This window comes from Lonchura striata, chromosome 10 (assembly GCF_050655825.1).
Source record: "Lonchura striata isolate lonStrDom1 chromosome 10, ASM5065582v1, whole genome shotgun sequence".
NCBI lineage: Eukaryota > Metazoa > Chordata > Aves > Passeriformes > Estrildidae > Lonchura > Lonchura striata.
Window position 1 is genome coordinate 15,438,766 of NC_140712.1, and position 13,483 is coordinate 15,452,248.

The following is a 13,483-nucleotide window of genomic DNA, read 5'->3' on the forward strand; positions in this document are numbered from 1 at the left end:
ATAGCTCTGGCACTGCCTCAGCAGTCCTGTGCCATGCCTGGCGATGACCATGGGCCATTCTCCTGAGCAGGCTGCTCTGTACTCAGCCACTGACAGCATAACAACGGAGCTGTTTGGTACTGTGGAGTCCCAGTGTAAGGGTGTCTGAGCACCTTGCATTTGGCTCAGAAAATCTGTCCTTGCAACAGTCCAGCAAGGGGGTTGTGAAGTCCTGGGGACTTGTCAATTCAGTTCACCAGTTGGAAAGTAGTTTGCCAGGTTAAAGCTATGGTTTAAACACTTGAGGTGAAAGCTGGTGAAGGGGAGTGGAATCATGGGTTCACCAGCAGCCTTTGTGCATTAGAAGCTCTGTTTGGAGGTTCAGATGTCCTCATACCTCTGCTCTGGTATCTGTGTGTTACACTCTTTCAGGTATTGACTTGAAAATAAGAATGGGGCTCTCAGTTCTTGGCTGATAGGGGTAAAACATGTTCCAGTGGGTAGAAGTTGGACCCAGAGTCAAGGAGTACGTTTTCAAGCAACGAATGGTGCTTTCTCACCACTTCCATCCCCTGCAGAGCTGTACCCTAGAGCTGCTGTTCCCTGGGTGGCCATGCCAGCATCAGCAGGGCACACATGGCCACAAGCTGCTTTGCTCACTGGCAGACAAAGCAACTGAGTCTCTGGCCTGCTTACAGGAGGACTGACAAAGTGACCAAAACAAAGTTTTCTGCCCTGAAAACATCTTAATTCCTGGTAGGTTAAGAAATGCTGTGCTGGTATAGCTCAGTGTTGCTAAACCCATCTTCTGAGGCTTTTGAAACAGATACCCAAGAGCAGCTGGTACTAATCACTGCTGTTAACAACATACTCAGCTCCCGTTTTTGTGGTTTCTAAAGGCCTGTTTTTGCAAGACGTCTTTAAAGCTCTTTGAAAAAGAACAGACAAACTTTTGACACACAGTTCTATGTAAAATCTCTAGTTTTGCCAATGGCATTTATTTGTAGAGACCCTGCATATTGTAGAGGCCACTGCTTGTTCCTGGCGATTCCCTATAATGGAAACTTAAACCAATGATTTTTGTAATGAATGTGCAATAAATCTGTGGACAAGATTCTCTGTTAATGATTCTTGATTGAGTTAAGGTAGTTTTAACATACATGGATGAGGCTGTTCAGAGCTGGCCAAGCCTGCTTGTCAGGCAGGGCTTGTCTTGATTGGTGTCTGGAAGTGAAACCCAAACAAGGATGTCTGAAGTGGCTGGGCCAGAGTCCCTCCAGCTTCATTGGACACCCACAGCTTCTAGGGCACAGCATGGAGTGGAATTCTTCAGTGCTGAGGGGGAGAACAGATCTATGAGTGTGGAGGGAGGGTGCACCCCAGTGGAGGTGAGCATAGCTAAAAAGAAGCAGCTAAAAGTGTTGCTTCAGGTTTTTCTATAAGGACATCAAGCACTGCAAAAAAGCCTACCTATCTTTTTTTCCCTGGGTGAATGTATGAAAAGCATTCTGTAAAAAATGGCTTATGCTTGAGATTGGAGTGCAGGCTTGGGTATTCCAGAAAGCCTCACTGGGTATGTAGGCACAAACATTTCACACATAGGGGAGGTGTATTTGACTATCTTCTTTCACAGACTTCATGTAGCAACAAGAACACTTGAGCAGGAGATCAGCTTCATGGCTGAGTGTTTTCAGCTCCAGCAGCTATACAGTGATCATGCCTTTTGCTATTTTTGTTTTTCTTTGAGTTTTTAGCTCTTGAGTAGACTTGGGAGTAGAATTATAGATGGCTTTAGAACTGGGGAGTTCCCTAGGTTTCAGGTGGGTGTTGGGGGAACCTGTGATCCAGTTGCCAGTGTGCTGTGTGGTGACAGTGTCACCTCTGAGAAGGAAGGTGTCCATTTCTAACAAGAATTCTGGGATGCTGATGGATCTTGTGACCACAGTGGCTTTTTGCTAAGATCCTTCCCAAGAGGATGCAAACTCCTAAGGGCTCAGGCTTGGCAGCTGGATTGGGTCAGGGTTGCTTTGCTCTTACTAGGGGGAAACAGCTGCTGTATAGGGAGTATGATGGTGCAGTTAATGCTGAAAGAGGGCATTGTTGAGGGCAGGTTACACATGGGTGTGGTAGCTGCAGAACACAGGTTATGGCAGGGCAGTCCATGGGGGTGTTGTAATTCCAGTATGTATCCTCAAGATACCAGGTGTTTCCAGTGCGAAGCAGGGGTGGACATAATGCTGGAAGTGTGAGTTGAATGTGTGAAGGTGCTGGGCAATATCTGCATTGAAAAATGCCAGTCTGCAGTTCTCGTAGTCCAGCAGGATGCCAATCCTTCTGGGGGGAACAGTAATTCTGATGTCAGGTGTCATCCCACTGTGCAGGAACTCGTATTTGTGCCTGCAGGCAAGAAAAATAAAGAGCTGAAGGCACCCTGGCTGCTCTCAAAGGGAAGCACTTCGTATACACAGGTGCCCAGGTTGCTCATGAGAGTCAAAGGCAGTGATGTTAATGTACTGTGTCCAGGGGAGAACCAGCAGTGCAGCTGAGGCAAGAGGGGAGCTGGCATTTCTGCAGGCAGGTGTGACATATTTCCATAGGTAGGACAGAGATCAAAACCAGTTGGGTATAGCTGGGTTTAGCCAGGTACGTAGTTTCTGGATTACATAGATCTATTACCCTCTTGTTGCTTCAGTTTCTTGTTTCAATGTGACAATGTCTCATTTCAATGAGACAATGTACCACAGAGAGACCCTTCAGCTTGATTCAGTAGCACCATCTCAGTCAATGGAAATGGGTGCTTTGAAGATGCAAATCTGCCAAAACACAAGTTCTGAAGCAAGGAAGTTGGGCAAAATAACCCATGCCAAATGCTTCTGGAACACCCTAAAAAAGCAGGAGGATTTGCTTAAGCAGTATACTTACAACACCAGTTTACAGGGACAGCAGTGGAATGTCAGAGGTTCCAGTCTCTGATCTGAGCTGATAAAAAATCTCTGGCTTTTCTGCTTCTCTGCCTGCAGGTGTAAGAGTTGTTCCTGTCAGAGACCTGCAGCCTCCACAGCCCTTACCTTGAGGGTGTGATGATGTGCCTCATGCACCAGGATGAGTTGTTTGCCCCCAGGTGACCATGTCTTGGAGTGTTCTCAAAAGCCACACCAATTCTGTACTCTGTATCTTCCTCAACTTCCACCTCCCAGTAATGCTTTCCTGGAAATGGGATCAGACTGCCCAGGATGGCAATACATCTGTGGGAGACAGACAGGAGTATGTGTTTTGGCAGTGCCTCTCTATAATGTTCTTCAGTGTTTAGATATGTTCAGGTATGCATATGCCTGGGCATTACATAGCAATAAACAAAAGCCACATCTGCTGTCACCCTAGCAGTGCAATGTGGATTTTTGATTCCAGTGAAATCCCTTGCTGAGGAGCTGACACCCAGACTGCAGGTTTCTTTGTGACACCTGCCCTGTTTTCACTTGGGGGTAGTTTTGTATAAATAAGTGCCCTAGACACTTCCAGGAAGTTGGAGAACAGCATCCCATAGTGCCTGGGTTTTCTGGGAAAGTTAATGCTTGTTAGAAAAGAGAGTGCTCTAGTGAACCCCAGCATAGCAGAGGGAAAAAGTACAGATTTTGCATTTTCTTTCTGAACAGCCCAGGGTTTTGAACGTCACTCACCATTAGGAACTGAGCACTGTAACAGCATGAAGTTCCTGGGGCAGCTGGGGAGGAGGGAACCTGTCTACACTGGTTCCCTCTGTGTTTGGAGAGATTAGGAAGAATTGAACACAGTAGGAGAACTTGTAATATGTTGGGTACCTGGGCCATGAAATGTATGATAGGAACCATGCAGAAAATAACTCTTCTGAAAGTTGTGTAGTAGAGACAAAGATAATGTAATACAGAGAGACCCTTTAGCTTGATTTACTGGCACAGTCTTGAAATCAAAGGAACTGGGTGCTTTGAAGATGCAAGTCTGCAAAAACACAGGTTCTAAAGCAAGAAAATTGGGCAAAATAACCCACTCCAAATGCTTCTAAAACACTCTTAGGAGAGATTCTGAGCATTCTTACACCTCAGCTTTTTTTTAGGAAAAGTACATGGTGTATCAGCTGTCATTGTCAAGGGGGACAGCAGGTTTCACACACACACAACTTTTATGTTTCTATAGTAGCATCTAAAGTTGTAAGTTACAAAGGAAAAGGATGTTGCTGGCAGTCACTGAGGTCTTCTGGGCAATGCTGACAGCTGCACTCATCATTTGGAGGGCCTGTTGTGTAAGGATGGGCATGCACACTACAGTAGTTGTACTCTGCAGTTCACTTGCCTAGAGCAAGTGTAGAGTTCATTGTGAGTGCATGTAAATGTCTTGGGAACAACTTAAAGGCTGCTGAAATCAGAATTCAGAGTCTGTGTTGCTACAGCTTGAGAAGGAAAAGGAGTGATGCAAAATGGATGAGTAAACATCTGTGAACAAAACATGACCATAGTAATGAGAGCTGCAAAGCCTCCAAGGCAAACCTGAGCTCCACTGAAGAAAGAGTTAGGAAATAAATCAGCCACCCAAACTTAGGAGACCACACAAACTTCAGAAAGAAGAGTTTGCCATGTAATTTCCTTGGGAGCTTTTTTTCCTTTTTTTTTTTTTTTTAATTCTTTTTTTTTTTTTTTTCTTTTTCCAGTATCTTGGTTTGAAGGAGATTTGTGAAAGTTCATAGTGGTACCAAAACCTCAGCCTTTGAATGACATGAGTGTCAGCTCTGGCTGCTTATGTGAAACATAAAAGCATTCCATAGAAGTGGGATGAAATCCCATTTAAGATTACCATGATGGCTTTAATGAAAAGGATCACCAGTCTCCCAACTCTTTCCTACCACCTTCCTACACACCTTTCCTGGTGTTTCTGTGGTTTTGATTGGAAATATGCATTTTGGCAAGCTCAGTCTCTCACTTCAATGGCAAAGGGCCTAATTATTTTTTGAAAGTAATACCTGTTGGTCCAAGTAGTATCAGTTATATCTTTCAGCAAGAGGTAAGTTTTCAGATCCCTTTTCTTTCCTTAGCATTTGTTATGGCACCTAAGTACCTGTTCAAATTTAGCTCAGTGTGCCAGACGTGTAAGTAGGCTTGTACATAATTGTGGCTGCTGTATCTGTAAACCTGTTTAAGAACTTGCATTAATTTCCAATTTCCAAAGAACAGCTGGACAGAGAGATTTCAACTGAAAAAAATTAATCAGAGCTGCTGAAATCCCCATTAGACATTTCCTGGCATCTGTTAAAAGAATCAAAGAAACTGCAATGCCCCTGTATACCTTGTAAAGCTGTTATCATAGACAGGCAGATCACACTCTGGGTTTTCCAGTTCATCACATGAAATGGTAAATCCATCATCTAGAATTGCCAGTAGAGGATGGGCTGTATCCTCATTAAGGTAGAAGCAGGTGCCTGCAAGAGAAAATGCCTAAGGATAACTCCAGTATCTCTTAATAACATTAGAATTGCAGCAAGGGTGTGATGAAATGTTATTTGGATCCACAAAAAGATTCACCAGTGCTCTAGAAACAATCTGTGGCTGGCATTGAGAAGACAAGATCATATTTTTTAAATTTTTGTAATAAATGACAATTTTACAGCTTAACACTTTTTAGTTTCAGCCTTGTGAAAAGCAGGGGACTTAGCCTGGTTTTGAACCCTACCAGGTCTCAAAGGTGCAGGCATTGTGCAGGAAGTAGCTATTCAGAGATGAGAAGTCCTCCCTGCAATGGACTGTCTGGTTTCAAGTAATCTTATTTTTATCACTGAAAAGAGAAAAGGGGCTTAAAGGACTCTCCATGGCCTAAATCATCTACATAAATGCTGGGTACAGTTTGAAGAGAAAGGATCCTTCATGCTTCAACACCTCCCTTGTCAGACCAGCCCTCAGAGAGCTAAGTCCAGCCCAGGACAGAAGTGCTTCTGCCTTTCTTCCTGAAGAGACTTAACAGAGCAGGTCTGACACACTGGGGCCTGAGGAGCAGCCACGATTGGCACAGCTGCTGTTTGTAGTTGGTGCTTGTTTATCCACCCCAGAAAGGATCAAAGGCCATGCACAGTGTTGGAGGTGGGTCCTTGCAGCCGACAGATCAATTTGCATCAGCTGTTTGCATAATGTAGACTCTGAAAAGATTAATCTCCCCACGGTAATCCCAAATGAAATCATTATAATCAAACTGCAAGTTACTTCATTGCAAATACAATACAAACAATAACAGGGCAATTACAGGCATGTGCTGCTGAAAACAAACATGCTGTGCAAACAGAATGGGCAATTTCAAATATTGAGTTTGATTTAAGCACTTGGAATACACACAAATGATGGTAACACAATGACAGTTTTCCTCTCCAGGGATTTTAGGATGAGCATTTCTGTGGTGTCACTGCTGTATGGCAGAGTTTCTTTACTAAAACATAACTTTGTGTGGTCATCTTGCTGAATAAATACAATTTTCAAAGGTCTCACAGAAAAAAAGGGCAGAAGAGACACAAGTAAGTTGTTGAGTGGCATGGGAAATTTAAGATCAGCAGTGAAGTTGCAGTGCCATTGCAGCAGTGATGAAGGTGAGCACTGATGTCTGCTAGATGGCTCTAGGAAGTGTTTCAGCCATCATTTCCAGCAGCAGCTTCATTACATAGTAATCACTGAAGTAAAATCACAATCACACTACAAATTTCCTCATTGGTGTGTCAGTACTTTGCAGGCTGGCAATATGTGGGTGTTGAGTTGACACTGTCTTTTAAAATGTTTAGAAATTAGTAACTTTCAAGTGCCAAATGTACCAGACAGCAATAATATAAATTACAGAGCTAAAGCAGTGCACTTATTGTTACAAGAAGTTGTTTTTTTTTTCATTCCTAAAAGGTTACCAGGTGTGTAATTAGATGTAGGAGATTAGGACCTGGTCCAGAGGCCATTGAAACCAGCAGGAATCTTTCTCTTAAGACAATAGATGCTACAAAAGGCTGCTGGAGTTGTTCCAAGCTGTACAGTACCTGTGGTGTGTATCAGAACGGGTTCACTTCTTTCACTGCAGCCACCCAGGTTTTGGGCTCTGACACAGATGTGATACTTTTGTGTTGGCTGGAGGTGAATTAGGACTTCGCAGTTAGGGATCCCAACAATAGATCTACAGAAAAGAAATCCATGGAAATGACAGGGTACAAACAAAGGTAGGCCTTTGAAATTATTTTTCTGAGCAACAAAGAAGACATTACACTTCAACTTTCATGTAACCAATCAACAACAATTTACCTTGTACAGTTGTCAGTAGCAGGGGAAGAGAGAGTATGTCACAGACTGCAGATTTTTACATTTGCTTCTGCCCTTTTCCCATACCCATAATTCTCATATAGAAATTTCTCATTAACATTTTACAGCTGATTTTACTAAGAGGATTGTTTGTAAATGTAAATTCACCAGAAGGTCATGGGTCCTTCCTTAGTCCTATCTGATGCCACACAACTGAAATGGTTTCATCTCTACAGGCCATGGGATCAATAGAAGAGTAACTCACTCAGTAATAGTATCATCATTTTCTTCATCTGTCAGCTTGGACAATTCAACTGTGTAGGAATCAACAGGATTAATGTCTCTGGATTCCCAGCACACCAGTGCTGCATTTTCACAGCTTCGGATCTTTTTATTCTTTATGGTAGGTGGTGAAGGAGCTAAAAAGCAGGGCAAAGAACAATTCTAAGCTGTTACTTGAAGATGTTTGCAAACAGCATGCTTTGAAGACAAAAAAAACAGAAAAATGTTGTTTACTAATGCTGTGTAGGTAAAGAAACCTGCTTTCCCAATGGACAATAAACACCAGGTAGAGTGATTAACAGAATTATAAAGACTTCATTTAGACTATAAAGGTCCCAAGAGAATTAAACAGAGAAGTGACATAAAGACTGATTACACAACTGTTTTCTATCATTAGTTTTATCTTTGTCATAAAGGTGCATCTCTGCTCTGAGATGTCAAAGACATCTGGAACAAGCACTTGAAGGTCTCACACTGACTTGCTCAGTCTGATGTCAGGATTTCACACAATGTCCTAGACTGAGCTGCAGTTTAGAAGAACAGCATAACAGGTGAATCCACAAAATGCCCATAGGCCAATAAAAGGAGAGCTGGGATACATCTGGCAGAACCAAGAAACTTGAACTTTATTCACAGCTGGTCTACATGCTTGTATTTAAATCAGTTATTTTATCTCTCTGCTTTTGTTTCTTCCACTCTAAAACAGGGACAGTTGGCATGATAGATTCTCCAAATAAAAGTAGGGAATTCCCATGCAGTCTGCAGGCTTCTATTAGAAGAAAGAAAGCACCCAGAAAGCATTACTTAAGAGATAATTTTGAATTTCACTATGGAAGTTACAAAGTTGTATGAATGAAATATTTTTACCTGTTACATAAACTGCTCTTTCACTTGGTGGACTGATACCGGAGGCATTTAAAGCACTGACCCAAAATTCATACTGTGTATTTGGCAACAGATCAGTAATGGTGCAGTATGTTTCTTTGACTTTTAGTGTATGCTCTGAAATGACAACAACAAAGCATTTACAGTGCCTTTACACACTTGCCCACTCTTCCCCAAAACTGCATCACATAGTGGAGTTGAAGTGCATTCTTTTGGGTGCTGCGTTCAGGAGAGCTCTTTATGCTCCACACCCTTTGATCAGCTGTCGGGCATTTTCAAAATACCTTCCTCTAAAGCTGCATAAATCAGATGGGACAAGAGCTGAAGCTATTTTACTGCTCATTTCTCATTCTTCATCTTATAAAATTTGGATAGTTTCTGCTTTTTTTTTTCAACTGGCTACTGGCACTCTACTGGCTTCCACTTTTGAAGGTTCTGCAAGAACAGTATTAACAAAGGCAGTTTTGTCACAAGGCTGGGACATTTTGGTTCTGTTGCTCTTTGTGTGCTTGTACATCTTAAGAAGTTACAGCCTATTATTAGCACTAAGATAAGCTGTAAAATCATCTGGGGGTTTCGGTCAGAGTGCTGATAATGTGATGATTTGCTCTTTAAAAATAATGTGCCATAGATGCAGCACATGTTCTAATGCAGTGCCCACCCTCCAGAAATCCTTGTGACTCCATCCACAGTCCCCTTCCCATTCCTGCTATCCCTGCTGCTGCCATGTCCTGTCTTAGCTCCTGTGATGGTCCTGCTGCAGCTGGCAGCATGGCAGACCTAGCAGGGGAAGAGGGACAAAGCAGATGGTGGTGGCAGATAGGACAGTTTTGGTGGCAGACAGAGTGCACAGAGCATGCAGAGGCACTTTGGCATCAGCTGGTTTTGCCAGTGGAGGGCTAAGGTGTCCCTTTGCCCCAAGCCTCCTTACCTGCTGGCCCATCACTGTGCCTCTCATTGCTCACTGGTTGGTAGCACAGCTGGTAGCACTCCACAGTGTCATCTGAGAAGAGGCCCCAGCAAACTCTCAGTGAAGTGCCAGTTGCTGCATTGGGAGCCTGGGGATTGATCACAGGGGCACAAGGAGCTGCAGAGGAAAAAACAAGTCAGCCTTGGTACTGAAAAGAGTCATATTCCTCCATTCCTCCCACATGGAGAAAAGTCAGGAGCTGACTCTGTCAACAACTGCAGATAGTAATCAAGTCACTGGTGTGTGAGAACTAGTCTAGCTTCAAAACAAAGTCAAACCAATGAAATAAATAAACCTCAGGCAAGTTATCACCAATTAAGTGTGCCTGACCCCTCAACAGCAGGGGGTAATCTTCATGAGTCTTCTAGGAAATCATCCAGCAAAAGCAAGGAAGTCCCAGTTTAGCAGTAATTCTGGTAATTTTATATTGAAAACAAATTGTAAAAAAAATCCAAAAATGTCTTCCAGTGTCCCTGTATATATAGGCAAATTAAAAAAAAAAAAAAACTAGAAGGAAAACTAGGGAGAAGTTAATTCTGCCTTTGCAGATCTCCTTTAAAAGAAGTAATGTTTAATACATATCCTTACTTAAATGTAAATAGGTGTGAAATAATGATCAATTAGGAAGAGTACCTGGAATAGCATTAATGGAATTCATTAGTTGTTCAACTTCAGAGACATCTATGACCCGCTCTTCAAAGTCTGGCAGTGTTGAAAGCTCTAAATCCACTTCTTTCTTTAAGAATTCTTCCAGCCTGTAATTGTAAGAGGAAAAAAATAACGTCTAATTTGAAGTCTCATAGTGTTGGAGTAATCTGTCTATGATGCCTATTTTTAAGAGAAAAAGAACAGCAGACTCCAAATTAACATCAATTTCCTTAAAACACCATTTTCATAGCTGTACAAGCTCAGCCTCCTCTGCCTGCTGCCTGGAAATACATGGCCATCAGTGTCCCAAGGTGCCAAAGGGAGCTGGCTGCTGCTGGGACCGAGGGCCACCCTGGTGTGCCCTGCTCCTGCAGTGAGCTGGCTGCGCACACCGAGCAGGGGAGTGGGGTGTGCCCAGCACCCTGTCAGCTCCATAACTTCCATTATTTTGAATTTACACTATTACTAATTCATGACCTCGTTGCTCTAGGTGTTGTAAATTTGAAAAAAAGGGTTATCTTTTCTCTGTGCTTTCATGAACAATAACAGTCAATTAAGAGGCTGTTTTCTGCATATGATTTAGTGTGCCCTAAGACTTCTTCAAATTGCTTCAAGATTTTGCAGTATCTATTCTGAGCTCCCACAGCTTGACTTTCTACTCCACTATATTAATCCATAAATAAATCCGTTACAATATATTTAGGGAGCTCAATTTTAGTCTCATTTGGATCCAGAGTGGTTTTTTCAAGAGCTTTAGCAATCCTGTTTCTCAGTGAAATTAGTTCCTTATGACTAAGATGAAAACACTGATTTATTCAGGCTCTAACTCTCCTTTCAGATTTCTTGAAACTGGATCCAAACAAGTGTTGAGTGTTAAGTTTCTTAGAGCAACTTTTTCTGATGCACTTTAAAACAAAAATCCTAAATATTTCAATAGCTCTAGTGGCTTAGACAACATTTGTGTGCCTGAACAAAGTCCAGAACACACAGGCATCTCCAATAACCCGTCCAATTAGCAGGAATCCAAGACTGTGATACTACCTGTCAACCATGGTTACTGCTGCCTGTTGGAAAAAAAGGAGAGAGAGTTAGAGGTAGAAAAGTCCAGAGTCAGACTACATCATGCTGGTGGCCTGTCTTACACAAATTGCCCCAAATGCAATACTTGGAATGAAGTAATTTGCTCTCACCCAACTCTGAGAACAAAGCCAGCCCTTTCTATTGAAATGGACAGATCTTGGCTAAATTTACAGTAAGATAATGAGCAATATCAGGTAGTCATCAGTGTCTGCCCATCTAGACTTTAGACTGATTCCTCCCTTGGTTGTCCAAAGTGCCAACAGATCCCTCACAAATAAAAACCAAAATCATCTGGGCAAAAGAACTAATGAATTGTTCTGTGCTGGAGGGAGTCTGAGCAGTACATGTAACTGGAAGACAGGTGTGCAGTGCCATGAGAAACCTAAGCCCCTGAGAGCTCAAGACCAACATTCACTTCTTGATGAATAATGGCTCTTAGGGGCAACATAAAGCTGTTTACAAGCTAAGAAAAAAATAAGTTTATTCTAGAGATGCAGAAGAATGGGAAAAGTCAGCTCATGTGAAGAACTTAGCAGGCTGGAGTCATAGCACACTGATCCACAGAAGTAGACTAGGTGGTGTTATGAGATTTATTGTCCAGTTCAGAAATTACTGTCACTGTAATACAGAAATGCTCCCACCCACCTTAGTCACAGGACAGCTCAGGTGAGAGCAATCACTCATCATCAGTGAAAATTCTGATTTTTTTCCAATTATTTTTCTACCTGCCAAAGAAAAATATCTTCTTGACACCACCTCAGCAGTGGGATTTCATCCATCACTTTGCAGGAGCTCTTGACGTATTTCAGCTGAACTTTCCTCCAAAATGAGCAAGAAAAGGAAACATCTTCCTAAGTGATTACGTCAGCCTGCCTGCTGTGATCCCAGAATAGAGCAAGAGAGCTGAGCCTGCACAAGGCAAGGAACACTAAGTGCTTGCAGGGTTCCCCCAGATAAGTATTTCAGCAAGATATCTTCTCTCTGAACCCCAGTGTGACTCACAAATGAACAAGCATCCAAATTACAAACTTCTGCTTCTGCATTTTGCCCCCATTGTGTTGCTCTACCAAGTCAATGCCACCATGCCAAGGACCAGGAGCAGTGACAGCACCATGGACTGAGCATCCCAAATTCTCCTTAGCAATAAGGCTGCTTGGAACTTCTCAGATAGGGACTACTTGCAAGCATGAAAAAGCACTTTGACAGTTAAAGGTCTTTACCTTCATAAATTCAGCATTGTCATTTTCCAGGAAAAGCTCCTGGGTTTCATCTGTCAGCTCCTTGCAGGTGTCAAGATGTTTCCCACAGCTGACCAACTGCTCATACAGAGCTTCCAGCTTCTGCCTCTTCTCTTCTCCCAGTGCTTCCAGCTGCTCCTCATACTTCTGAGCAAGCACTTGCACTGCATCGTTGTAATGCACCTCAAAGTTCTGCTCCTGCCTCCCAAAATTTTCCTGCAAGGTATTTGAGGGTTTGTACCTTGGCATCAAGCCTGATCCAAAGGTCATGCAGAGAAAAATCTTACTTTAGTCTGCCTAAACTTCTCCTTACCATAGAGGTAACATGTCATGATTTAATTCACAAAACTAGGAAACGGTACCAGTACACAGAAGCTTTAATTTGACTTATGTGCATTTTTAGGGGTTTACTCTGATCATTCACCCCCCACCGAAGCACAAAAGTGTTGGATTTTGTTCCAGACATAAGAGCAACAGAAATTACAGCAGGAACAATGATGTAAAGCAACATAAACCCAGGGAGCACAACTAGGATATATCCTAGCCATAATCTCACAAGCATTTCCACCAACACAGTCAAGCACATCCTTCCATGAAAGAAACCAAGGCAACTCAGTAGGATAGGATTTGTGCTGAGGGAGCTGAGTAGCTAATGCTGGTATCCTCACTCACAGCTGGAGAAAGCATTAGGAAGGAAGATCTAAGGAGCAGGCAAGTCAAGAAGCAGTCCCAGCAGCTGCTCACTGTTCAGGCACTGATGTCCTCCTGTGCCACATGCAGCAGAGAAAAGACTGCAGTGCCTTGAGTTATTGCTTCAGTTTGAACTTGCTGCCAGCTGACCTCCTTCCCCGGGGCCAAGTTGACAGCAGCCGAGTGGGAACACAACTCTTGAAGTCATCAGCCTCATCAACAGTGGTCCAAGGATTTGCCTGGATTTGACACTTCTGTGAATGAAGCTGAGGGAACACAAGGGCTGCACTCCGGACTGACTAATTAGATCACATCTCTTTGGCCATTTAAAGCTAAGATGACCTGAGTGGGGGTCACTTTATTTTTGAATGCAAACTTCTGTGCAAATTATAAATGTGGTTTTACTAGCCCACTTAAAAAAATCT

The 13,483-nt window shown here is 42.8% G+C and overlaps 2 protein-coding genes across 24 annotated transcripts in view; one reads left to right on the plus strand and one right to left on the minus strand.

Moving 5' to 3' along the window:
* LOC110474267 (high affinity cAMP-specific and IBMX-insensitive 3',5'-cyclic phosphodiesterase 8A-like) overlaps nucleotides 1–1,093 on the plus strand; it is a 163,715-nt gene extending 162,622 nt beyond the window's left edge. For all 19 annotated transcript variants that reach the window (XM_085588841.1, XM_085588842.1, XM_085588843.1 and 16 more), the window contains one exon: nucleotides 1–1,093. The gene's annotated coding sequence lies outside the window, so the exon portion shown is untranslated.
* Nucleotides 943–13,483, minus strand: part of FSD2 (fibronectin type III and SPRY domain containing 2) — an 18,587-nt gene continuing 6,046 nt past the window's right edge. For all 5 annotated transcript variants that reach the window (XM_031505801.3, XM_021537551.3, XM_021537549.3 and 2 more), the window contains exons 4-13: nucleotides 12,351–12,584; nucleotides 11,092–11,114; nucleotides 10,036–10,157; nucleotides 9,364–9,519; nucleotides 8,415–8,549; nucleotides 7,531–7,684; nucleotides 7,010–7,143; nucleotides 5,293–5,425; nucleotides 3,048–3,224; nucleotides 943–2,376 (exon numbers count right to left, since the gene is read on the minus strand). In XM_031505801.3, coding sequence (XP_031361661.1) covers nucleotides 2,124–2,376; nucleotides 3,048–3,224; nucleotides 5,293–5,425; nucleotides 7,010–7,143; nucleotides 7,531–7,684; nucleotides 8,415–8,549; nucleotides 9,364–9,519; nucleotides 10,036–10,157; nucleotides 11,092–11,114; nucleotides 12,351–12,584 — 1,521 coding nt within the window. In that variant the 3' untranslated portion in view covers nucleotides 943–2,123. The remainder of the gene's footprint in view (nucleotides 2,377–3,047; nucleotides 3,225–5,292; nucleotides 5,426–7,009; nucleotides 7,144–7,530; nucleotides 7,685–8,414; nucleotides 8,550–9,363; nucleotides 9,520–10,035; nucleotides 10,158–11,091; nucleotides 11,115–12,350; nucleotides 12,585–13,483) is intronic.